This window comes from Lissotriton helveticus, chromosome 10, assembly GCF_964261635.1.
Source record: "Lissotriton helveticus chromosome 10, aLisHel1.1, whole genome shotgun sequence".
Lineage (NCBI taxonomy): Eukaryota > Metazoa > Chordata > Amphibia > Caudata > Salamandridae > Lissotriton > Lissotriton helveticus.
Genome location: NC_136071.1, coordinates 730,543,559 through 730,570,532, shown reverse-complemented (window position 1 = coordinate 730,570,532; position 26,974 = coordinate 730,543,559). Strand labels below are relative to the sequence as shown.

The window sequence follows — 26,974 nt, the reverse complement described above, 5'->3', positions numbered from 1 at the left end:
GGTACTCCCTAATGTCAGGTAAATTTGCTCTACTTTATTTATAAAGAAATTAGCGAGAGAGTAATTCCTTCTCCACCTTCTTTCCATAGCCTTGCATTTACTTTTTTCAGATTTTAATTGCTCTGTAAACCAGGGGGCAGGGGAATGGTGGTTATCAAATTTCTTCGCAGAAGGTGGGAGACAAGCATTAGTTGCAGTAGTAATCCAATTGTAAATACTTTCCCAGGAAGAAAGAGATATAGAATTAAGACTGGGGACATCATTTAACAATAATTGATTACTTTTTCCTATATCCAATTTCCCCCAGTTCCTGGATCGGGCAGAGATATCAGGTGACAATAGGGCCGAAGTTAGTCGAGTTGTATATTGAAACTTGACAGCAAAATGGTCAGACCAGCATAAAGGGAGTGCAGGTGGGCAGTTAGTAAGAGACAAATTAGAAAAATCAGGTCCAATAAATGACCCGCTATATGTGTAGGGCCTTTATTGCAAAGAGGTAGATTAATTGCAGCAAAGTGCAATCGGTGCCCTACTTGCAGTACATTCATTATTTTCAAAATGGAGATTTAAATCGCCTAAAACTGTAAAGTTAGCCAATTTAAGTAGCCAAGGAGCTATCAAGTCTGGGAGCCAGACGGTCCTGGGGGGCGGTAGATCAGTGCCCCATATAAGGTAAACTGGGGAGTAAGGGTAAGTTTAAAAAGGGCAGCCTCACAGTCGGTCAGAGGACAATCCTCCAATTTACAAGAATAACCTCTTTTAAAAATTATCGCAATGCCTCCTCCTTTCCAAAGGATTCTTTCTCTCCTCACTATTGTGTAATTGTCAGGAAGGGCAATTGCCACATCCGGGCCGGAGCTGGCATTTAACCATGTTTCAGACAAAAAAATAGCATCCGGTTCTTCGCTATTCAGTAAGTTGAAAATATCTTCCTTATGTTTAGGGAGGGAGCGACAATTGATATTCCAGAAATTATAAGTTTTATTATTACATGGGGAGTATTCCGGAATTTCCTGGTCGCTAGAACCATCAATGATGGAACTATTCCTACTCCCCATAATCTTGCAATTTGTCCAACACAGTTAACCTCTGGAAGGGCTTGTCAGAACGCAGAGGTTCATATATAATGATTATCAGCCTCTTACATTAAGCCAGAGCTTACAAGTCCACCATTGTTTGTGTGTGAGCGGGTGCCTCTGGGAAGGTTGGCAATATTTTGCTGGCCGTGCGTTTACTTTTAGCATACTGTATGCAGTGCCCTGGGACTACTCCAAATGCCAAATGTTTTCAGTGCATCGGAAAAAGCTATAAATGTGCCGTCTGGATAGATATCCGCAAGTGCCCAAATTTGCACAGATGGTGGTATGCTCCTTATGCGCATGTCGAACACAAATTGTGGTAATTTCAGAATCTTTTTGACTGCTATATCCCATGCTCTACAGGTCTGTCTGGTGAATAAACAGCATGGACCTCGAAACCCCTATACCTCTTATGAGTAGACTATCCAATGCATCCCACAGAGCAGCCTCTTCTCCCAATTGTCTCTCTCCTCAAGCCAGTGTCTCGCATCCTACAACTGTGCTGCTACATAGTATAATTCAGTACCTGGTAGTTCCAGTCGACCCATTCCTCATTTGCCCGACAATCTTAACATGTAGAAATGGCAAAATAATGAATACTATCGCAACATTTGCAGCACTATGCCGTATAATTTGTCTTTTCTTGCTGCATAATTTAGTCAGACCTGCTGCGTTTAGATTTCCCTGTCGCAGAATTCAAGTGGCCATGATATGTATGTAATTTATTGTTAAAATATTTACAAAATTCTTTATGATGCTGCCATTGTAAACATTTGGCACATTATACGCATATGTAGGAATTTCAGGAAATGTGGCAACTATAACGATCAACTCAAAGGAGTGCATGTGAAAGCATGTCTCTGTGTAATTGTGGATCAGTGCACAGTATGTCTGTTTTTTTTAATTTATTTTTTAAGCTACTGGAGGTTTGAGAGGTAATGCATGCAGCGTTCAGGTAGAGGATTTCTTATGCACCCATGGTAGCTCAAATCAAGGCTGCTTGCATGGGTTGTAGAATGTCTGAAGGGGCATACAGGGTATTAAAAGTGTAAATAGGGTAGAAGAGAAGTGTAGAGAAGTTCCAAGGGAAAAGGAGTGATTTAGGTTAAAAAAAGAGAGAGAAACTCTTATGCTTCATAATCACTACCATATATATTGCACCAGAGCATGTGAATAAACAGGCATAGTTCAAGCTGTGATAAAGATGACTAGAATGTTCTTGAGTGTAGGTCATGTAAGCGATACCATTCACAGAAGGATGAATTTGTTGTCTAAATGATTCAAGATGCATCAGGGAATTTTGATTACAGAATCGGAGGATCTTGTTAACTAATGGTCAGGAGTAAAAGGTGGACATACTAATGAATGGATTGCTAAGAGGGCCCAGGAAATACAGTTAAGGGGCGGGCTGCATTTTCGGATTCCAGGATTAATTTGCAGAGAAAGATGAGGGAAGAGGGGGTGCATATTGGAATGGCTTTTGGTAGGGAATGATTCTTTAAATTAAAGTGTCTTTCTGTGTATTTCTTGAACTGATGTTGATTTAATGGGTAATGGAAAATGTCAGTTTCTTTGAGATGTCCTTCTCAGAGTCCCTACCCAGCAGTGGATCAGTCTCCTTACAGGCACACTGTCTACCCGTGCAGGCTGATAAATTCTTAATTTCTGTACTAGTCACAACGTAAGGCAATTCTGCAGGCTTTCCCGGACTTGGGTCCAGGTCAGAGGCATGTTATGTTAAGCTCTCTGGGTACAGCGCAAACAAATCATTCCCAAAGGAATATCTTGGCACTTTTGCTGAAGTATAGAACTAGCGAAAAACTGACTTAAACAGCCAGGATTTAAAGAGTTTTTGAAACTTACCCAGCTCTCTGCATACGCGTATTGTTAGGGGAAGCTTATTCCAATCGAATGGGGCCAAGTAGGAAAAGGACCACCCTACAAATCTGGAGATATGAATACGTGGCATTTGGTGGAGGTTTTTGTCTGTGGATCTCACTGCTCTAGTAAGTTGATAACAGATTATTTTTTGTTAGTAGGTTGGAGCCTTACAATTCAGGGTTTTATGTGTAATACAGTGCATCTTTAAAAAAGTATTTTTCCTTATAGGCAGCCAGTGTAGAGAGTGAAGTATTGGGGCAGAGGGAGAGCCAGGCGGAAGATTACAAAAGCATTTCTATAGTCAAGGCGACTTGTAATACAGGCTTGAACGAGGGTTTTCCTGGAGGTAGTAGGAAGCCATGGAAATTCTTTCTTTAGTAGTTGCATGGTGGCAAAGCAGATTCCTCAAAGGGTTGAAACGGGTTCTTTCATGGATAAAGAAGTGTCAAGCTTTATGCCAAGGTTTTTAACTACTTGTTTTGGGGACAGGTAGGTCCTAATTCGGATGTCTACCAGTCCGACTCCCATAGATGTTGAGCTTTCGGGAGTAAGAGTATTTCGGTCTTCTCTCCATTCAATTGCAGGCAGTTACTAGACATCCAGAAAGCAATCCTTCTCATGCAATCAGGGAAGCAGACTTTCACCCCTTCCACATCAGGGCCAAAGGAGATGACCAGCTGTTTGTCATCAGCATGAGATGTTATCTCGAAACCACATGCCTTGACAATTTGTGCCAAAGGGGAAACATAGACTTTAAACAATATGGGACTTAGAGTAGAGACCTGCGTACGCCTTCCCTAACTGGTAGGGTGCATGATTTAAATGGCTTCAAGCAAATGGTTTAAGAGCGGTTATTATATAAAAAAAAAAACACAAACCATTTAAGAGGTTAACGTAGACCCCAGTATCATACAGTCTGCAAATTAGGATCTCATAATGGACCGTATCAAAGGCCGCTGTTAAATCCAGTAGCACTTAAGTCACTGGTCAGTGTCACGGACTGAGAAGAATGCTGTCTCTGTGCTATAACAGCTTTTAAAACCTGACTGTGATGAGTGGAGGAGCATGTGCTCTTCCAGGAATATGGAAAACTGCTTATTTATAATACTCTCCAGATGTTTACTGAGGAGATGAAGCAGCAAGATAGGTCAGAAATTAGATGGATTATTGGGGTCAGAGTGACAAAGCATATTGAGTCCCACTCGTGTGTCTTCGCTATTCTTTTGTCCTGTACTGGGTTTCAGATTTTTCTCAGATTCAGAGTCGAACAGTTAAATGAGATACTAGTAAAACAGACCAGTGTTTCTCTTTGGTGAGTTAACAGGCTTGGCCAATCAAGCAGTCTGCACCCTTTGAATTTCTAGGGCCCTCTACAGTTCCGGATGGTTGTTATTTGATATGATCTCTTGCCCTGTTATGCAGCCATACTGCTACTTCTGAGACTAGTTCAAACTGGCTCAAATGAAATATGGAATAGCTTCAGACAAGAAGCCACCGTCTTCCGTAGAAATGCAGATCTTGAAAAGGAAAGGGTGAAGGTGAAAGGGTGAAGGAGTAGATCTCAATTTTGCTGTGGATTCCTGGTTACATCAATGTATTGTGCTGGCTATTCCCCTCAACACACTGAGACTACTAGTTTCAGGAGGGTTACAGGAGATGTTGTTATTTCCTGGCTTTGATGATATTCATGTATCTCTTGCTCTGCCAGTGGAATGTTCATCCAATGATGTGTTTCAGAATGTTGGGAGCCAGAGATGTCAGTTGAGAAGCGCTGAGCATCATACTGGCTGCTCCTGGTGGGGTCTTGTACTGGATTTAACTGGATGACCTGTAACTAACTACAAATAAACATCAAAGATCCTTTACACGTCTGGACTAAGTCACTACAGATGTGTAGATGGATATCAGAGCCTGCATAAAGGATAGGACTACCTTGTGTAGCCCCCATACGTGTGGACTCCAGCAGACTTACATATTTACCCACTGAAGCAAACATGTGAGCCTATATGCACACTTTATCATTCATGTAGCGACAATGAAATTAGGAGATTGAAGAGACTTCCCATTTTGGGAACAGATAGAAAGGCCAGTACTCCACACTAAGAATAATAATGCTGTAAACATCCTAGAGTACCACCTGGTGGGAGGAACAGAATTTCGTTCCTAGCTAATGCTTCGAACTTCTGTTTTTGACTTGTCAAGTCTTGCTGTGAGAGTGAGCTCTCCCTGGAATTGTAGGGGACACTGTGCTCAGCTTTCCTTTTGGGCTGTTCTCTCTACAGGCCCATGTTCTTCTGTGCCTGTGTGAGAGAGGCCACCACACTATCGTAAGCAATGACTGCAGACTGCTGTAGGCACTGGGCTGAGTAGCACTAATGGTCCTGGAGGGTCTGGAACATGTAATCTGGGCACTTAAATGCATAAAGCATCAGAAGAGATAGGAGGGAGTGGTGCACAGGTCACATCAGTCATTCTGGTATATGTAGGAGGTACTACAGTGGGCAACGGCCAGAATATTCCAGGTATTTCTATCAAAGTGTGCACAAGTTCAGTGAGAACTGAGCTTTATCAAGAGTAGGCCGGGAGGTGTGCAAGGAGTAGTGCATCAACAGGGGAGTGCCATGGCTCAGAGATTCTGGTGCTGGGAACTATTCCCCATTCCAGTACCTCAGAGAGTGATGACGAGTCTCTCCATGGAGATTTGCCAGTGCCTCTAGAATTGGTATCTTGGGTTACATTTGTCTTTGGCATTAAGGTTTGGGCTTTATGCTTTTGTCTTCTTTTTGCCTGCCTATGTCTTCGTGGTCCCACAGGTATACCTACACTTGCCCCCAGTGGTGCACCATGTCCTGAACATCTGGAGAACAGCATCTTGCGACATCCACCTCTTGATTTTTGTGCTGGCAGTGGTGTGGGTGAACATGCAGCGGTGGTTAGATGCTCTTACTTTGTCTAGTATGTGGTTTTTAACCGGTTGTCTGAGGACCCTTGTGGGTCCACGACTTTGTTGCAAAATTAAATAAAATTAAAATGAATGCTTTAAAATTAATAAAGTACAAATAAGCAACATTTTAAATCTGTTTTTCTATTTAAATGTGAATTAAACAATTATTTTAACATTTGAGCATTTGTTTGGTGTATACTAGTTAATGCATTCTTTTGTATTGATTTGAAGTTAAAATCATAGAAATTGCTTACGCCGGTGGTCCCCAGCTTCCAGGAATGACTCAGTGGGGTCTTCTGCCTGATTTGAGTAATGATTCAGTGGGGGGTTAACACATGTCAAAAGGTTAAGGACCGCTGGTCTAGGACATTCAGTTTCTCCCTCATCTGTTTGTCATTACAATGGATAGTAGACGGATAGGGTGCACCGGAACATCTTGAGGTCCCTGTTTACTTAGGAGCATTTATTACCATGATAGGTGTATCATTCTTCCAGATTGTGGTTGCTGCCAGCAGTTATCCCGGTCCTGTGGCTTTTCTTCTTTCATGAAGCATCGTGTAGTGTTACTGATGAAGGACAGCCTTGTAGCCAAGGATTATGGCAGCACAAGCCATGCCGCAGCAAAAAATGGCTATACAACCAATCTAATATTAAATCTAACATATAGGAGCTACTCAATCATTTTGGGTTACGTTTCCGCTCACCTTCTAGTGTCCGTCCTTAGTCCTAGTTTTAACTTTGTTGTGTATAAAAGTTATTTTCTTTAAAGATCAAGCACTGACTGGACATTGCTGTTGTGTTTTATTTGCTGTGCCACATTGTGTTGGAGTTTCCAGTTCCTGCCGATTCGTCGAGTAAGCCCAGACTGCTTCCCTTGCTACTTGGAGAGAGCCAAAGTGTCCAATGGGAGTAACTTAGTAATCCGTTTGCAGTAAATTTGTTTTGGTGACCTTGAAGCACCAGTGATAAATAAAACAACTTACCACAGTTCTACCCAGTACAACGTGGAAAGATCGTAACAGTTTTTATGTAGATTCCTTTTGAGATCAGGATTTAAAACTGGATGCTAGTTTTTACAGTTGAAGGTATACCCCAAATAATAGTTTCAAGCACCATGTCTTTTGGTTTCAAAGATGACAGCATTTTGTTTCGCAAATTAAATCTCAAAAATATCATCAAAGATCAATTCCAACTGAATTCTTAACAACAAGAAAAGCTGGATCTCAGCAAACATATACAGGAGTAGTGTGTGGAGTAGGTTTGTAAAAGCAGTGGGCTTCAAATTCTCTTCACCCTCCTGGAAATCAAACTAAAAATACTTAATTGTTGAGCGTTTTCACCTCTTTACTTGACCCAAGTAGTGAACAAATGACCTTTTAACAGTGTCATCGAAGTTCTGCTTAATCTGCGGGTGTGGAACCCACCAAGCATAGTTGCCAATGACCAGGCTCTGACCTATTCCATGTGTTTAGATAACCTCTTGCTATTTTGAAACTACCCCAGTAAGGGGAGTACCATGTGTAGAAAAACAAAAGGAAAAATACAAGGAAGTGCACCACAACAGGGAGATGAGTTGCAGAATCTGATCACAGCATCCCATCGGGGTCACAGACCAGCTACAGTCAACACACTCAGAATGTTTGGCTTTTTTCAAAACAAAGAAGAGTGGCACTTCAAAAAAACAGAAAGATCCTTCGAGGAAGAACCCTTGTTTCCTCCTCACACTTATTCATTTGTCAAGGCTTCTGTATTACACCTTACGCTCGGAGCGCTAGTACTCCCTGACTAGACCAGTCTTGGTGAAAGAGAGACTCATATTGCCCACACCTCCATTTTTAGGTTGAGCATTCAAGACCTCTTGTATACACTTTAGTATATACTTATTAGGTCGAGCATTCAAGACCTCCTGTTGTATATACTTCTATATGTATGTACTTTGTGGGCTCTGGAGATGAGCCCTAGGACTTGAATGCTTGCGCTTAGGGACTTTTTTTCTGTTCAACCTCCTCTATTTAACTGTCTTGAAGTTTGTTGCCCGTTGCCTCACTTGTATACATTGGAATCTTTTGTATTCCCTTATATTAGACTTGCATGGAATTTGTCCTTTTCCCCCACGTCTAGGTTTCTAAAAATAACCAGAGTTTTTGATATAAGCTGGAGGGCCTGAGAAAATAACCAAAACATGACATTTGTAGGTGATGTGCATTATAGTATGGTTTTATTTCCCCCCAAAATGACATCAATAAATGTTTTGCTGTGCTAAGAGTGCCAGCTTCCCAGCTATCAGAAATAGACAGGGAAGAGAAAAACATTGTTTGATTCACTACTGTTTTCACAGTTTCCTAATTGGTGTTCAGTATATCCTATGTTTTACAGTTTCTACTTACATTACGTTAAGAAAGCACACGTGAAACACGTAGGTGAACCCAGAAAGGTATACATTTGTGGAAATAGTACACAATTCTGCAGCAAAGGCCTGTTCATGTAAACTGTTCGAGGTTTCACCCTTGAAAGTAACCATTGTGTTACAAAAATAAATAGTGATTGTAAATGGGGAAGAACGAACCAGGCCACAAGGTTTTGATCGGTTGCCTTCCATATTTAAAGTCTAGCTACAAAAGTATTATAGGGTTAAATCTGCTACGACAGGAATGCTCTGTTCCCCGAATTACCCAAAGGCAAGTATCCACAGTATTTTTGGTTTTTGTATGGGTAAGTTTATTGAAGGTGCAAAGCAGGGCTCTTTGTTCTGAAGGAGTTTACACCAAATGTGCCTTCCTTCTGTTTTTTACACAGAATTGATGTTCATGCACCGGTCCATAGACTCTTAGTGGTGGTGGCAGCATACCATTCTGAATCCCTTCTTCTGTTCCTGGTAGTAAGCAAGAAGACTACAGTGGCAAAACATGGTACTTTGTGATAACCTGAATATTTGTTGTGTGCAAAGAGTGCCAGGTGACTACTAGTATGACTATGTAGACATGCAAGTGTGTTCTTATGATACCAGTGGGACCTATTGGATTTCCCCTGGTAAAGCAAAGTACAATGTGGTGGCTGGTAGCCACCTCTCGGGTGAGGAAAGTGTATTGTTGACATTCCTAAAGAGTTTGTAAAGCCCCAGACACTATCGCGTGGGAGGATGGGGATAGGGCTCGCTAGAGAATTAAAGCAGTAGTCTTTCAACACTGACCTCCCTCATTGTTCCTTTCTGAGCACTCGCATTATGATACATGGAGCGTGTGGGAAAGTGGAGAGAGTGGTCTCCTTTGTAATCACACAATGAACCTGTCTGTCAGGCTTGACTATCCTTGAGTAGCTGTTTCCTAATGTTAATAGATGGCTCTCAGGTGTGAGGACTTCACTCCACATTGTGCTGTTGTTGTGGGTGTGCTCTCTGGAGACACCCTTCTTCACCCCTGCTGTGGGAGCATCACCGTAAGACATATGCGGTGTCTGTTCTGTAGTGAGTAATACAGGAACCATCAGAATGACCTCAAACGAATTCCATACAGTGGCAATATAATCATCATTCTCTATCTGGAAAACAACTATAAGAGAGCGCTTGAAAGTTCCTCAGTGGATTTCTTACTGACCGAAGAGATGACACTGCAGGGACATATGGCTGGATTGCCGACAGCCATTCTCTTAGAGAGCAGAGGACATTTCCTGAAGGACAACAACTACTTGCTGGAGGGTAGCTGGGGGTCTGTCATGGAAAACAAGTCTACCTGTCTGGCTGACAGAGGGGATCCGAGGCACTAGGAGGAAGTCTGCCCAGAGAGACCCAGCTGCGGTGATCTGGAACTGCCAGAAAAGTCGACTGGCAGCACAGGAGCTCATCTGAGTACTGAGGTGGTTCTCCCAGAATCTGCCCATTTGAGCTTGGTACACGGTGCTGCCACAACTCCCAAGACTGACTGATGATCGTGATCACCCTTGACCAAGAGGGACATTGCAGGACCTCACTCAAGTGCTTGAGTGTGTCTTACTGCTTTACTCCTCCCCCCCCATGAACCCAGTGCATTGTGCGGATCGAGAGAAGCATGACTATCTCATGTTATCTACTCCTACTTTGCTCTTGAGAACTGAGACTGTGATGGCACTGCCCATGAGCTTTCACCTGCCTGGGTGCCTAACTGACACACCAGTGATCTGTAGGTGAGGTCTCTTCACCATTTGGGTGGGGGGATTTGTCTTTAGGCATTTATTGCAGCAATTCTTCTGAACATCTGGGAGCTGCAGCCCCACCAGCAACAGCTTGGGAGAATGCGGGGCCAAACGTATGCATTGCACCCAGCGAGGACCTTGCACAGGGTTCCACTGCACCAGAGAAAGTAAATGCTAGTTGAACACTACCCCAATGACTCACACAACATGAAAGCAGATTTGGGGGACACATTTCTAATCAGAAAGTAAACTGGTACCATTGCATGAGTGACCTGTGGACTTTAGTTACACTAATCTGCTCACACTTCCCACCACGAGCTTGCACATATAATTTGGCTCATAGATCGCCACTGCCTTACTTTTAGCACTTTGTTACAATCTATGTTGCTTTGCATAATCTATTTCTGATATACTAAGTAGTTAGTGCAATAAAGTAATTTCCCTTTTTCATGAAGGTAAAGGATTAAGCTGAACAGTCATTATTGAGTTATCTTGTTTGTTAAGTTTTGGTCTACCCCAACATTAGTGCTTTGAAAAGCCTGGGACTGCTAACCTTGCTACCTTGTGAATCATGTGCTGAAAGGGTATACCCAGTGCTAATTTTTCAGTAACCAGAATAAGTCAAGCTCTGAGGGGGAACATACATTACGACGCATGCGTTAGGTCGCATGCGTTTAAATCGCAAGCGTTAAAACGCAAGCAACGTTAGGACGCGGACCATTACGCCGCATACCATTACATCGCATGCGCATTTAAAACGCATAAGCTTTTAAATTGTATGTGGTGTTATCGAGGCGGGCGGCACGGATGAGCACCGGAACGACGTGAGGAAAAAGAGCTAAGGGGGATTATGCTTCAAGTGTAGTGTTTAGTGTTTAGGGCAGTGTTTGGAGATTAGGGTTTAGGGCAGTGTCTGGTGATTGTGCTGACAGTGTAGTGTTTAGGGTTTAGGGCAGTGTCTGGTGGTCGTAGTGTAGGGCAGTGTGTTAGGCGTAGTGTATTAGGGTGTAGGGCTTAGGGTTTAGGGAAGTATAGGGTACCTTTTTAGGCTTTAGGCTAGTGTGTGTTATGTAGGGTGTATTTGGCCAAAAATCACGGATTTAAAACATGCGGGGTGTTTGTGTGCGTTGTAAATGTGTTTTGCATGCGTTCGAATGCATAAGCAAAGTAATGGTTGGCGTGGTGAAAGCTTGCTTTGTACATGTGCATGCGACGTACAGACGCCGATGTATAGGAATGCGATGTAAACGTTTGCGTGGTTGCATCATACATCCGCTCTGAGATGTGGTTAAAAGCCTCAACCATCTCCCTTGTGACCCAGTAATCCATGTTTACTCCTGGGCCACGCCAGCGGTTCTGGCAGTCACCCCTCTGATTACAGAAAAGTAAAATGTTTGCAGTTTATCCGAACAACTGCAATAACCTGAGCCAATAACTGATGAGGGTCTCACAATGATTCTTCATTGGGCACTTGGTAATGAACATCCTAATACAATAAAATTGAGTTTGAGGGAAAGCTATGCGCCTTTGAAATGTACCCAAGAATTTGAGTTTAGGGATCAGTGTTATGCATTCCATCCTAAAATTTGGATTACCCAAAATGCCAAAAGGTTATTTTTGTTGACACTGACTTAAATTTGAAAACCAAAATATACATATATGTTGTAAATATGCCTTTTCCGTTGGGCACTCCAACTTTTTTTGTTGCTGAACTCTCTGTGCACTCTACCCCTGCTAACTGGTGGTAAACTTGTGCTTCTCCTTCCAGCATGATGAAATTGGCATACCCCTGATTGGCTTATTTAACATTCAGATACGTCTCTATTATATGGTACCCACAGGGTACTTAGGGCCTGTAAGTTAAATATAAGTATGTAAGTAAGGCCTTCTGAGTAGGCCTTACTTCCCATTAAGGCAGGGTATATGGCATTTAAGAGTAGAACATGTTGGGCGGGAGGGAGCAAGGGGTGGCTTGCTGTGTAAAATGGCAGTTGCTTAAGTGCGCTATTCCGTGCCAATGCATAACAACCTAGATTTACCCTGTCTAGCAGTGGCCATCTAAATTAACACCCAAACCTGCATTGCTGACATTTCACTGGTGCATCAGGGATGGGGGTGAAGCAGCTGTAACAAGCCAAAAAGGCCATGTGAGGAATGCCCTGAACCAACCTGGTGGAGAAGCCGGAGGTGGCATTGCTGCATGGTGCAACACGAGGCAGGCTTGAGCCACTAAAGGCCTGAATAGAGCTTTGGAGTCCTGGAGGTGATCGGTACAGAGGCCGTTAGAGCTGCTGAAGAGAGAGTGGCGGGCGGGGTTGGCTTTGGTTATGCCCCACTGGCCCTGTGCTTTTTCTTCTCATCCCTCCTGAGCTTGTGGAACATCAAAGGCAGGCTGCATGTGGCCCTGCAGTGACCCATAGAAGAGTTAGGGTGGATTGAGTCCTGGGAACTGGACCTTGAGGAGCGGTGCATGGTGTATGGCCCATGTCTCACCTTAACTAAGAGGGGGCTCCCCAGGACAAAATCATGATTTTAGAGCCTGCCTGTGGGCTTGAGACATTGACTCTGGTAGGATTATGGGTGGCAGTTGTGAGCAGAGGCTGGGGAAAGGTGGTGGCCCTCCTCTCTCCCATGTGCTTGATAAGTGGAGAGACTGTACGCCTGTGCTTCCAGTCGCCACAGGGTAGTGCCCCACCCCAGATACCCTCTCCCCATTATGTCCTGTGGATAGGACGGTGGCACCCTTTTTGCACTGTTACAAATGCAAGACCTGAAACTGAGGGGAATTGTCACCAGTATAAAGCTGCCCTCAACTCACACCCCAAAGAGACTGAGTTTAATACATAGCAAATATCAGGCAGTGGACATGCACCATAAGAGTGAGACTGAATCTTGCACTTTACACAAGTATGATAGTTGGATGATACTCTGAATGGCAGAGGTAGTCCAGCACTACTGCACCCCCCTCATCTTTCTGGCAGACCCCTTGTGCCATCCTGTCAGGGGTCTGGCAAGTCTAAAACGTGGCCATTTCCGAACCCTGGTAGCCATCAGTACATTTTGTATTACACTACGACCACCATTATGGTAAAAGATCAAGCTCTCACGAAACAAGGGAAACTGAACAAATATGCCAAAGTAAAGCAACCTGGTGGGAGCTTCAGCACACCCTAAAACAATGGCACAGAGTGGTGTGACAGGCATTGAGGGTGTGTGTTCCAGTACAGACAGTATCTTACAGGCCATTCAGTCCTCAAGCCTGGAATGCGAGACTAAAATTTGAGAGGTTGGTGCGGATGTTGCCCTTCTCTGACAGAACCTATGAAAAACCACATGACGGGGTCACTGAAACAGAGGGCCGTACAGACTTGCTGGAAGAGACAGTTATGAATTTGCAGTTAATGGTTCAAACTTTTAAGTGCACAACGTGTGAAATGGCGGCCTGCATTGAAGGTGCGGGGTGCCACTGCAGGTGTGACACCTTTCACCGGCTTTCTGGAGGAGTTGAGACGACTTGATCCGAACAATTTCTGGAAACCTGGCTCAAAAGATCCATGCCGCTTTTTGATTTAACGAGCTAACCATCCAGGCCCACACTTGCCAGACTATTAAATTATCGCGATAGGAACCTCATCCTCAGGGCGCATAGAGACCTGTGCAAGGTTATTTCTGACTCCTGTAATATTCTGATCTTTTCTGACTACAACAGGCTGGTGCAAAGACAAAGGAAGTCCTCTGAGCATGTAAAGCAAAAACTCTGTACTTTGTAAATCAAATAAATGCTCCGTCATCCAGCCAAGCTAAAAAGCGTCTTTAACGGAAAGTCTCTAATTTTGAACTTCTAGACTAAGCATGGAATTGGGTGGAGGAATGTCCTTTAGACCTATGGAGAATCTGAGTGCTGAGGTAGCAGAGAAGAGGTGCATGGGGACAGTCTTGATCGCGGCCGGCTCGGTTCCGGTGGGTGGTGACTAGCAGCGTAACAGGCACCGTCCAGGTGGACTCAAATGGGGGCCATGGTACAGACCTTACAGACACAGAAGATGGGGACCCCATGGCATCCACACCAGGTGGGACAAAAGAGGACAACCGTTGGAGGGTATAGTGAAAACCAGCACGACAGATAGTATTTGCCTGAGTAGAAAATGTGTTCATCTTTCTTTCCTTTTCCTTGCTGTTTAGGTTGTAATTTACGTTGAGCGACAAATGCTCTGGGGTGGAAGTATGGGGTAGGGGATATAGTATTGTAGGAGGACTAACACTAATTCTGAATAAATGGACAGCATCTTTGGGCCTAGTTAATGTATGGGACACCTAGCACCCTGATCAGAGAGGTTACCCTCATTACTCCGCACCTAACCATATTCAATCTAGAATAGACTACCTGTAATGCCTTCGGTCACTCTCGGCCAAATGGCTTGTTTACGCATTCTACCTAGAGGCCTCTCGGACCACAGCCCAGTTGATATAACTATCAATACTCCCAATAGAGGCCCGAGTGGCATGTGACATTTAAATGTCTGGTGGGGGAAGGATAGCAAAAATTGCAGACTTTCTACTTGAAGCGACCAAGGACTACTTGGGGATTAATACCCAGTCAGTGACATCCCCAATGTCATTCACCAATCACCAATTCTGTGGGAAGCCTTCAAGATGGTAATACGAAGCAAGCCCTTTCATAGGTATGCGGTAATGAATGAGACGGGGAACGCAATATCTCTGCTTTAGATGCCATGATACTCCCCCTTGAGACGGCACCGTATCTGGGACTAAAAGTAGACAGCCGGTTCAAGATTTGCAAGAGACCGTCCAGCATAAATTAATGGATTCAGCTAAATTGGCCTGGACTATTTCAAGATACAGGATTTATGAAGGAGGAGAGTAACAAGCCAGGGAAACTGGTTAGCTGAAAAGGGGGAAGAATGTTCCTTCTACTTATAACGATGGAAGACAGATGGTCTCCCTATAGCAAGAGATTGGTGGGGCCTTCTTGAAATGCTACACAGAGCTTGACCCACCCTTGTTCTGGAGCAAATGCATCCCATTGAGAGGTATCGCCCACTCTGGGCCCTGTAGACGATAGAGTGTGATAGTATGGATGCACGCCTGAAACTGAAGGTGGTCTAGACGGCAGAGGTGGTCCTACATCTGGCGAAAACACTGGGCCCAAATGGTTTCCCCGCTGAATGTTTTAAGCGGTTCTTAGAGCTTGTGACACCCTATATGCTCAACCTCTTTAATGCTGTAAATAATATCGGATGAGCCCTGTTGTGTCCCAATCTAGGTCATACCGAAGCCCAACAAACCATCAGAAAATTGTGCCACCTGCCATATAACATCGCTCCTTAATGTCGAACTGCCAGAAACCCCGAAACGGGCTCTAAGATGCGTGAATCCGGTCGAGGAAGGACCTGGCTTGGCAGTTCGGGCTGGACTGTTCCCATGACGCACAGGGACAAGACCGATTTGCATATGGGCAGGTCTAAACTTGGGTGGCACTGTGAGCAAAAGAATGATGGATTTAACCCAGATCTCTTGACTGGGGGTGAATGTTTTGATTTGTTCTGCATTCTGTCTATCAATTGTGTGTTGTTTGAGGTCAAGATACTGGCCACGAGGCTTGTGGCAGTTGTGTGGTCCTTGGTCCATGAGGATCAGAATGGTTTTATGCCAAATAGGAGCACAATGCACTGTATATGAAGGCTCCAAGTGGTGCTGGCACATGTAGAAGTCTTGTGAGGCTTTTCAGCCTTATTCCTATTAGACTACGAAAAAGCATTTGACAACATAAACTGACCTTTTTTGCTGCAGGCCCTCCTAAAGATGAATATAGACCCAAGATATATGGCATTTTTTTATTAAACAACTCAACAAAAAGCTCACCCAGACAGGTCATCAGTTGTATACATATAGGTACAGTAGAGGTACAGATTGTTCCTAAGGCACTGCTCCAGAAATAATTTATCCTCATGGTATCTCTCCCTCGACATTTAGTAAACCTTGGATTCTCACATCATGGATGATCCCTACCTTTGGGTAGTCTGTGGGTGTTGTTGTTGGTCCTAGCTCCGACATCCACCAGGTTGGGTCTCGTAGGGGCGTCTTGTTGCCAAACACCAGTACTTCCTTCTTTTCGAAGTTGAGGTGCAGGCAGTTGGTTCGCATCCAGTCTGCAACCATGGCCATGCAATTGAAGTTGGTTTCCGTTGGTGATTGTTTTGTCCATCAGGGAGAGGATGAGTTGCGTTTCATCGGTGTAGGACATGACGGTTATGTCTTGCGATTGGATGAGGTTGGCAAGTGGTGTCCATTGTCAAGAAGATGAGGCTAGTGACTATGGGCCTGATTATGATGACAGTGGGACCATCACCAACAGCCCGTCGTTGGCGGTCCGACCGCCACTGTGATAATGATTATCTCCAGTCACATTAGGATGGCGGGCAGATGTTTGGCGGTCGAAGAGACCTACCTCCAAGGATCCGACGGACTCAAGGAGCCCATCAGTCCGTCAGAGGGACTTGTATCCCTACAACAGTGACGGTGCCTGCCAGGCACCGCCATAGGGATTACAATGTCTCTTCATGCTGGCCGTTTCATGGCGGTTTACCCGCCATGAAAAGGCAGGCGGAAAGGGACATTGGGGGACCTTAGCAGGCCCCCCTTCCTCCCTGGCCCTCTGACATGGCCCCTATGGTGCCCCCAACATATCTTTGCACCATGTGGCAGGCACTGCATGGTGCCTGCCACATGGTGCAGGGATAGACATGTGCAGATTTTGTACAGTGGCGTGTGCTGCAGCCCGCAGCACCCGCTACAATACAAAATATACACTTTCTGTGGTCGCATTGTGATTCAGGGTGCGGGACCACCGACAGCTTGTCAGAGGTCCTGTTTCCCACCAGGATGGCGGTCGGACATAATCAGGCCCTATGTCTTGCAAACTTGTAATAGTCCAGCGCATTTTAATGTGAAATATGTCCCGGATTTTGGAGAGGACTTGGAGGAAAATGAATATTAGTCTATGTATGATTACCAGCAGAATTATATTCTGTTTACCAGCAGGATTATATTCCTCATACTTCAGGGCCATACATACCACCTAGAGACAATACACATAACCTGATGTATATCAAGTGTCTATGGCATTTCATCTACACTGCTACAGATGATGGAAACGTTTCAAAAGATAATGCTGCAACAACTGGCCCAAAATCCACCTCCATGTATTGATTCCAAGGGAAATTGATGAAGTTTCTATGCCACAAGACACAACAGATAATATTGCAAGTTTTCATTCACTAATGGAATGAGCTCAAAAAAGATTAACGGATAAATGAAGTCTATTGGTCAACAATGGTTTCTTTACAATTCCAAGGAGCAAACATGAAAGTATGTAAGATAAACATCAATTTTAGATTTTCTCTGGTCCTCAATGTTAATGAAAACTCTGGCTACAGTTCCAGGTGTGATACCTTATCTGGATAAGTACAGAGTCCTGGAATCTGCTCCAGCTTGCCTCACTGGACATACTAAACCAGTTTGTCATCTCTTCAGTGACTCAAAGAAGATCCACAAATACAATCACACCATCCTCAGGTGGACCAGACCGGGATTGTAGGCGTATAGTTTTTTTCTATGGCAGTGATTTCTATCAAGATAGCCAATGCCCTGGCAATTCTAAGGTGTTAGGATAGGCAGATTTGGCATGATATTGCACCATTGCGGGAGCTCACCCTGGAGAATAAAAAGGAAGACCGCAAGAGCTATCCTGACCTCTTCTTTGATTATTGACACAGCAATGGATGCCTCCAATACACGTGTTCCTCAGCTTGCAGGAGGATGGTGTTAAGAAAACAAGACTGACAGGAGCAGCAGATGAGATATTGTTATGGGCACATCTGCTTCTTACGTTTTAAACAAATAATGACTTGAGTGCCGATAGTGGCTCTGAAACATCAGAGTGAATGCTAGAAGGCCAGAGATGTAGCAGACACTTCACGAAGATTGATTATGACGGTGTGAGATTCCTCATTGTGTAATGTACTTTTTGATTCAATTTTCTTGTACATACCTGGAGACCCAGAGATAGCTCCTGTCTATAATATCCTGTGTCGAGAATGATTGTATAGTATCATGACACTGTCTGGCTTAACCTCTCTTAATTGTTAGATAACAAGCTGTGTATGAAAATCTATAAAAACAGTAAACAAAAAAATACAAGGCTGGTTAAAGTCCACAGCCTTCCGTCCTGAGGTGCAATCAAAAATTTGAGACACTCCCTTCGATGGCCCTACCCTTTTCGGTAAGCATGTAGATTAGGCTCTTCAGGGTCCTAAAACAGATACTGACATTGCCAAGGCTTTAGGTATTCTACAGTAATACATATTTGGATCTTCTAAATTTTGTAGCTTACAAAGATCACATTTCATAGGAGGATTCAACCAATATGGAAGGCATTGTTCATATTACCCTCAAAGGCAATTCGGATAGGATCAAGGCTATTCCTACAACCATAGTCAAAGACAGCCTTATGGAAGCTTGTCAGGAATAAAAAGAAGAGGCCCTCAATTACACACCAATGGCACTCAGAAGAGATTTTTACTAATTGTCTTTGCCCTCTCTTTTATTTCCTACACAGCAATTGGGGGGGGGGGATTTCCCTGTATGCTCTTGCTTGGGAGGCTATTGCATTAGACAAGTGGGTGAGGCAAATTGTTTTTTCAGGTCATACACTTGAGTTTATTCAGAGACACCATGTGAGTTCTCTCCAGAAGGAACAGTATCTGCATTTACAGCAAGTTCAGCTGGAAACGTAATAGATCCTCCCCAAAGGGGCTTTAAAGATTGTTCCCAAGCCATAAAGAAATCAAGGGTTCTGCTCAAGAATTTTCTTAATCAAAAAGAAAATGGGTCAGTGAAGACCAATTCTGGATCTGAGACACATGAACACATTTTTGGATGGTCAAGCTATAAGAAGTCCTCCTGATGATGCAAGGAGATGTTATGACCGTGGAACTTCAGGATGCATATATTCACAGACATAATCATCAAAAACACAGAAAATATCTCTTATTCTTGGTAGTGGGACAATATTATCAGTTCAAGGTGCTTTTGGACTGAAATTAGCATCTTGAATGTTCACACAATGTCTTGCTCCAGTTGCTGCCTTCATACGCTGAAAAGGACATGAGGTGTACCCATACCTCGACAACTGTCTCATTAAATCACCATCAAAAGAAGAAGCAAACAGTTCTACAGCAGCATGCTCCAATCATTTCCTCAAACTTGACATCACTTTGAACAGGAAAAAATCATAATTGGAACCACAGACAAAAATCCAGTTCCTCGGGGCATTACTGACACACAGTTGGGAAAGGCCTTTCCATAACTGGAAAGGGTGAAAAAGTTGCAGACTTTGGAAAGGAATATTTCAACAAAATAATCAGTCACAGTGACAGAATACAAATGCCTGTTGGGCCTAACAGCATCATGATAGGCCTTGTCCTATTTTGCAGGCTTCATTTGAGGCCTGTCCAGCAAGAGCTGGACTCGCAAAGGATGCAGGTCTTTGGATCATGGGAAGATACAGTTCATACCACAAGGTGGCTGAAGCAGGCATTGTTGTGGTGGATGCGTCCATGGATGAATGCAGAGCTCACTTGCAGGAACTCTCAACCAGTGTCCTATGGCCAGATTTGGAGAAGACAATTCCCTTCAATGTTTTGAAACTCTGTGCCATTCATTTAGCCCTACAAGTGTTCCTTCCCAAACTAGTAGGTCAACCAGTCCTAGTCGGAATAGACAACACAGCGTTTATGTTCTACAAAACCAAACATGGAGGAGCATGGTACTGATCCCTTGCAAAAGAGGCTCAGCTACTGTGGAATTGGACCATTACTAACAAGGTGGACATGACTGTGGAACACCTACCTCGCTGCCAGAACAATCAGGTGGATGCTCTCAGTCAGCAGCTTTCAGGTTGTCACAAGTGGAATTTACACCAGGTGAACTATATATTCAAGCAGTGGGGTCATCCTGTTATCTATCTGTTTAAGACTCTGAGCAACAGCAAATGCCCGTGCTTCAAATGTAGATTTTGGCGTCAAGGGATGCTGGCAATGCCCTTTCTATCAGTTGGTACAAAATCTTTGCTTACGCTTTTCCTCCATTTCTTCTGAACCCAGGGTGTTGGGGAAGGTGAAGATTGATAATTGCATTCTGATCCTCATTGCTCCAGCGTGGCCATGCCAATATTGGTACAGTAATCTACTTCAGTCATCAGCACGCCCAGCCATTCACGTGAAAATGAATCCCAAGAACCTTTACAGTCCTCATGGAGAGATTCTCCATCTCGATATTAAGTCGGTGAACTTGACAGCATGGTCCCTGATCACTTGGAGTTTGGCCATTTAAATCTACAACAAGACTGTAGAAATGTTGTATTGTAGTCTCAAGCTCCAGCAACTATAAAGACTTACAACGCTAAGTGGATGTGTTTTGTGTCTGCTCCAGGAATAAGAGTGATCATCCACTCTGAATAAAACCCCATCACACCCTTCCGTAGTTGTTGAATCTAGTGAGGAGTGGACTGAAATATTATTCATTCAGGGTCCATCTGGCTGCAATTTAAAGATTTAGGGGATCTGAGCAGTCAGCATCTTCTCTGTTCTCCCAACAGTGAAAAAGCATTTACCCCTCGTTGACATCCTCCGTTTCCATGGTAACTCGTTACTACTGTCCTCAGACAGTTGATGTTGCCCACTTTTGTGCCAATATATAAGGGGGTTTAAAATGTGTCTCTTGGAATACAGCACGTCCGCTGGCTCTCACATCTGCTAGGAGGGTGGGAGAGATCCAAGCATTCACCATTAGGGAACTCATTCATGAAATACAAGGTAATCCTCATAACCAACCCTTCATTCATACTTAAGGTTCCTACTGACTTTCATCTAAATTAACTTGTCAGTCTTAGATCTTTCTTTCTAAATCTATCTACAACAGCAGAAAGATCATTGCATTCATTGGATTTGCGTAGATGCGTCAGATTCTGCATAGATAAGACAAAGGATTTACGCCCATCATACAAGTTTTTGGTGTCTTTTGGACACCCACGAATAGGTCACGCCCTGTCCAAACAGGGAACAGCTTGTTGTCTCTCGGCCTGCATTCCAGTAGGAGCATGGCATCAACTGTGCTGGTGTGCCCTTGAAGGATATTTGCCATGCAGTTAACCCGAAAAGCAGGCACATGTTCACAAGGCATTACTGTCTCAAAATGGACATAGAGGCTGATCCAGCAATGGAACAGGCAGTTCTGGCTTTATACCCAATATTTTGATATTCGCAGGGATTCTGGGTATGAAAATAGAGTGCTATCTATACATGCCACACCTCTTGTGACTCCACAGGATATCTACTATTCCCAGATGTGAGATGCTATTTCTATTAGTAGAAGTGGGGGAATCCTGGATAGTAGGGCTCTCATCATGGGAGGCAATTTCCAGTGTTCACCACTATGCAAAGAAAATAACGTGCATGAATGTTCTTCACCAGGATTTGACATTTGGAGTGTTTTATGAGTAAGGACAGAATGTAAGTGTAGGCATGTCATGCCTACTTAGATTGTACCAGCTGCCTACACATGAAAAATGCGAGGCAATGATGTCAAATCATTGCCAAACTAGGGAACAAAAGCAACAGATACATAACTTTTCAAATTTTAATGTTAATCTAAAATTCTCAACATATGAATACATTGTTTTAGTGTTCATCTCCACAGTTAGAGAGACAATATTTGCATGGCACGGTGGGCTTTTAAATGTCCTGCTAATTTGTATTTGAAAATCGTTTTAATGATCTGCATTTAAAAATCGTTTTTATATATTTGGAAAGCGTTGTAATAATTTGTACTGCAAAATCGTTTTTACCAATTGAATTGAATGTGTAGGCTGCTCAGCATACTTGAAACAACTTTAGCGCTAACGCGGCGTCCAGGAAGTGGAGCCGCCTGAAGAGTAGCGCTCTAGTTGTGGCTGCAGCAAAGGAGCTAACGAGGTCCCTCCCCAACATCACTTCCTATATTAAGGCAGATGCACCGACCGCGCAGCGGGCGGGCGCAGTGGGCGCGCCGGCAGCGCGCCGAAGGCTAGCCAGTCTGCTCCGTCCGCGCCCAGACCGTGCCGAGGGCCATAGGTTCTGCCTAAAATCCCAGGCTCATGTATTCCAAGGAACAATTACTCCAATTAGAGTTGAATACATGCACCCCTCACAATATTACAGGAAACTCACATGGCACTATCAAATGTGATCACTGTAAATGGAGGGTAGATCAAGAAAGTAGCACAGGTGAAGATGATGTGACCAATGGAAAGTCACTTTTAAGCTGCATTTTGCTAAATACTAGATCGATCTGGAAACATAAATTTCAATTGGAATGCCTGATTCAAGTAGAAAGACCCGATTTGGTCTTTCTTACAGAAACATGGTCAAACGAAAATAGCGACCCTGATTGGCAGATCACAGTCCCAACGGGATATTTTGTTACTACCCATGATCGAGTAGGATCTAAAGGTGGAGGAATAGCCATAATATATCGGGATGCTCTTGAGGTCAAAACCAGGGCTGAGACCATAACTGATGCCAAGGCTATATCCTTCTCTGTAAAATTGAACAAGAAAGAGATATTCCCTGGCCTCTTAATCTACAGGCCCCCGGGATCTAAACTGGGATTTCTAAAGGCAATTCATACCTTCATGGAATCATGCCTGGATACCCCGTACTTTACAATATTGGGAGATCTTAACTTCCATTTAGAAGATATAAAAAACCCTGACACTAGCTGCCTACTGGATAAATTAGCCAGTCTGGATTTCTATCAGATTATTGACGAGCCCACACATACAGCAGGGCACACGTTTGACGGGATATGCACTAATAATTCTGGCATATCCATCAGGAAAATCTGCATTTTACCATGGACCGATCACTCGGCGATTTATTTTGATGTATCTTATCTATCAGCCAAGAGAAGATATATCCCACAGACTCCAGACAATAAGTATAGAATCTGGAAGTCAGTGAATGAAGCACAGATTGTATCAGCCCTTGCAAATAGGCCGGTAATATCGCACGAGTTAAATCAAACCATAGATAGCTTTCATAGCTGGATAATTACAGCGGCAGACAAAGTAGCACCAGAAGTGTCGAAAAAATCTACAATTAAAAAAGCCTCCTCACAATGGTATTCACCTGAATTAAAACTAATCAAGATTAAGTGCAGGCAGAAAGAAAGAATTTGGAGATCCCAATACAGTCCTACTCATAAGAAAGACTACTGTGCAGCCCTGGAGGAATACAAAGCTGCCATCATATCAGCAAAGGCCGCATATTATACAAACAAAATCCAGAATGCTGTAAATTCCTCTAAGGAACTATTCCAGACAGTCAATGCCCTGATGAGATGCCCTCGAGATAGCATGTTCATACCGGAACAATCATTTGTAGACAAATTGCGACTTTCTTTCAGAATAAGGTTCAATTAGTGTATGATAACTTAGAAAAAGCAATACACAATACAGAGGAGCAAACTGCAGTTCACTCCGAAGCCAGAGTGGAATATGAAGCTCTGTCATCCTTCACATTACTAACAGAAAAGAAGGTAGAGGAACTGATATTAAGTATAAAATCGGGTTCCCCGCTAGACCCATGCCCACCTCATATAATACATCTGGCATCAGAAGTCATAAGCTCTGTGCTATCTCCTCTAATCAACAAAATTCTGTTGGATGGAGTGTTCCCTGTCACATGGAAGAAAGCATGTATACGCCCACTTCTAAAAAAGTCCAAACTGGACCCACAGGTTGAGTCGAATTACAGACCCATCTCCTGTCTACCCCTCACAGCAAAGGTGTTGGAAAAGGCTTTAAACATTGAACTCATGTCCTTTTTTGAGAAAAACAACTTATTGGACATCACTCAACATGGCTGCCGACCCAAACATTCCACGGAAACTGCCTTAGTCTTAGCAACATATGAAATCCGTAGGGCTACAGATGAAGGTGGGAGTGCTGTAATGGTCCTACTTGACTTAACAGCAGCATTCGATACGGTAAATCATACTGTGTTGAAACAAAGGCTGCAAGAGGCAGGTGTCAAGGGGACGGCACTCTCTCTCCTGTCATACTTTCTGGCAGACAGGAAACAACTGGTCTATGGGAATGGTCTTAGATCGGAAGAATTCATCCTGCAGGGAGGAGTTCCCCAGGGATCGGCCTTATCACAAACGTTGTTTTATATTTATGTAGCCCCCTTAGCTAGCCTGATAAAGAGCTATGGATTTAAGCTGGTATCATATGCTGATGATACCCAGCTTATAGTATCGATAGACAAGGGCGCAGACTCCAGAGCCTTGGACTTCTGTAGTTGCATGTCATCCGTGATGAATTGGATGAATGTTAACTTTTTAGAGTTAAACGCAACCAAGACAGAGGTCATTGAATTTGGCTCAAAAGATCAAATCTGGAATCAGTTATGGTGGCCGAGCACGGCCGGAACACCTCCGACACCAGTTGCAAAGGCAAGGAATCTGGGAGTAATGGTGGAAAAAAATCTTACCTGGGCAGCACAGATCAATCAGGTAACTTCAGCCTGTTTCTTTACCCTTAAAGGGTTGAGAAAGATCCTCCCATATATACCATTTGCCTTAAGGAAAACTGTTGTCGTGTCAACCATACTCTCCAGAATTGACTACTGCAATGCTCTCTATCTTGGACTGGGTGTAGCCCAACTAAACAAACTCCAGGCCATTCAAAATGCTGCGGTCAGAGTATTGCTTGGGCTGCCAAGACATCATCCCACCTCGGCAGCTATAAAAAATCTTCACTGGCTTCCAGTGTATAGACGGATAGAATTCAAATCACTCTGTCTAGTCCATAAGGCTTTGTTTGGAGAGGGCGCGGAAGAAGTGCGGAATCTCTTCACGAAGTACGTTCCTGCGCGGACCCTTAGATCCTCGTCCTTGGGCCTGCTACAAGTTCCAAAGATACAGAAAGTACGCTGTGGAGGAAAGCGCTTCTCATTTCTGGCATCAAAACTCTGGAACAAACTTCCACTGCACATAAGAAGTCTGCCCAGTAGACATACATTCCGCAAGGAAATTAAAACCTGGCTCTTCCCCTAAAGTCATCCGAACTTCTGCACAGTTGATGTCTCGTTCCTAACACAGCGCCAAGACGCCTCGGCAATAGCGCGCTTTACAAGTAAAATTCAGTCAGTCAGTCAGTTACATTACCACTCACACTTGCAGTCTTTTTCTCACCATGATGCGTACGATAGCTGGGTGGTAAGTACAGGGGATCCAGGCACTAGACCACCGTGTATAGGGCTTGTAAATTCCCGTCTTATAGATTTAAAGAAAGTAAATGATCTCTTGCACATGCTATGGCTCACCTCCCTTTGGATGCAGATTGGGGAAGTAGCAACTTATGTATTCCCCAAGGAAACCTGAAATGCAAGTGCTGGGTAGATTGCTGAAAGAGCCTGTATCTTTTTTTAAAAACCAAAAATAATCCCTTGTTTCGAGGGGGCATTTCAGGGTGGAAAGGGTGGCACATAAGGGGCTAATATCTGGATCCTTTCCCCAAGTTAGCTGAAATTCATATGGTGGGAAGATGTTCGATCAAGTGGTGCCTTGTACCTTGAAGCTCAGACCTCTAATTCTTTTTTTTTTTTTGTTGCTCAAGCCAAAGAGATATCTTCTGTCCAGGAGGTATTCCAGCTCCCTGTGTTTGGCAGGCTGGTAGGGGAAAGTATACACCGGTCCTCTTTTATCAAAGGTGTAGCTTCCCAAAGGATTCAGTCTCAAGCCCAGTGGATGATGTGTATCCCCTGTGGAGGCATGTTTTTGGAAGGAAACCACTCCCTCCTCAAAGGTTCTCTGCTCAGTGATCATGGTTCAAGTGTAATTTGGGCGGGCATCATTATGAAGGAGACATCCCTAAATGCTGAGCCCTCCACACATGCCAATTGAACATGCCCGACATGTCTGACCAACACCCCTACTTCTGATTTTCTTACTGAAACACCACCTTTTACAGCACACCAACTGCTACCACTGCTGTACACCACCCAGATCAAGTAAAGACAGGTTTAAGGTCTTCACGGCGTGTGTTGGAGAGGCAGCATGGTCCTCAGAACAACAGACCACCCCTGAGTAATCTAGGGCAGTGGGTATCCTGATGATTCCAAGAGGGTCAGAGACAACTAACTAACAAAAGAAACAAAAAGGGGACTGTGTGCATAAGACTTGTCACCTGTTTTCACCCCATAAAATCCACCTACCAGTATAATCCAGGAGTTGGTCCTGTGAGGAGTTGTGATAGAGAGGTATCAGGCTAACAATAGTGTCCTGCATTGCTGTTTTGTTCGCTTTTCGGTGTTACTTCATCGGCAAGTTTCTTCCTAGAAAGAAATACATTATGAACACTAATGTTGGAATGCCACCCCATTCCCAACCCCTTCTTGAACCACCCATCTGTTTGATAAGCACAGGGGTATACATTATCAGCATGCCAGACAAAGTAGAAAATAAGGCACCGTGATACTAGTAGATACACACTGGATTCTGATTCCAGTAAACATGCATTGTTTGTTTAATGGGTTTTATTTGAAAAGTTGTGGAATCGCACAAAGCACAGTGTCACATAGTCTGCTCATGTGCACACATATTCACATTTAGTATCGCTTAGAAGTCTCTGTGTATTGTTGCGTGTGAAAACGCAGAGGTGTCACTAGATACAGTTGTTTAGAGCCACAGACAAGATGTCTTCTTCACAGAGACACAAGAGGCCCCCTTTCATTCAAAGTCACAAGCTTCATAAAATGCCTCTGATCACTCAAAGGCACAA

The 26,974-nt window shown here is 43.7% G+C and overlaps 1 protein-coding gene across 2 annotated transcripts in view; it reads right to left on the bottom strand.

Annotated features, from left to right (window-relative positions):
* Positions 1-26,974, bottom strand: part of ZMYND11 (zinc finger MYND-type containing 11) — an 836,880-nt gene that overhangs the window by 688,485 nt on the left and 121,421 nt on the right. For both annotated transcript variants that reach the window (XM_078663281.1, XM_078663280.1), the window contains one exon: positions 26,409-26,528. In XM_078663281.1, coding sequence (XP_078519407.1) covers positions 26,409-26,481 — 73 coding nt within the window. In that variant the 5' untranslated portion in view covers positions 26,482-26,528. The remainder of the gene's footprint in view (positions 1-26,408; positions 26,529-26,974) is intronic.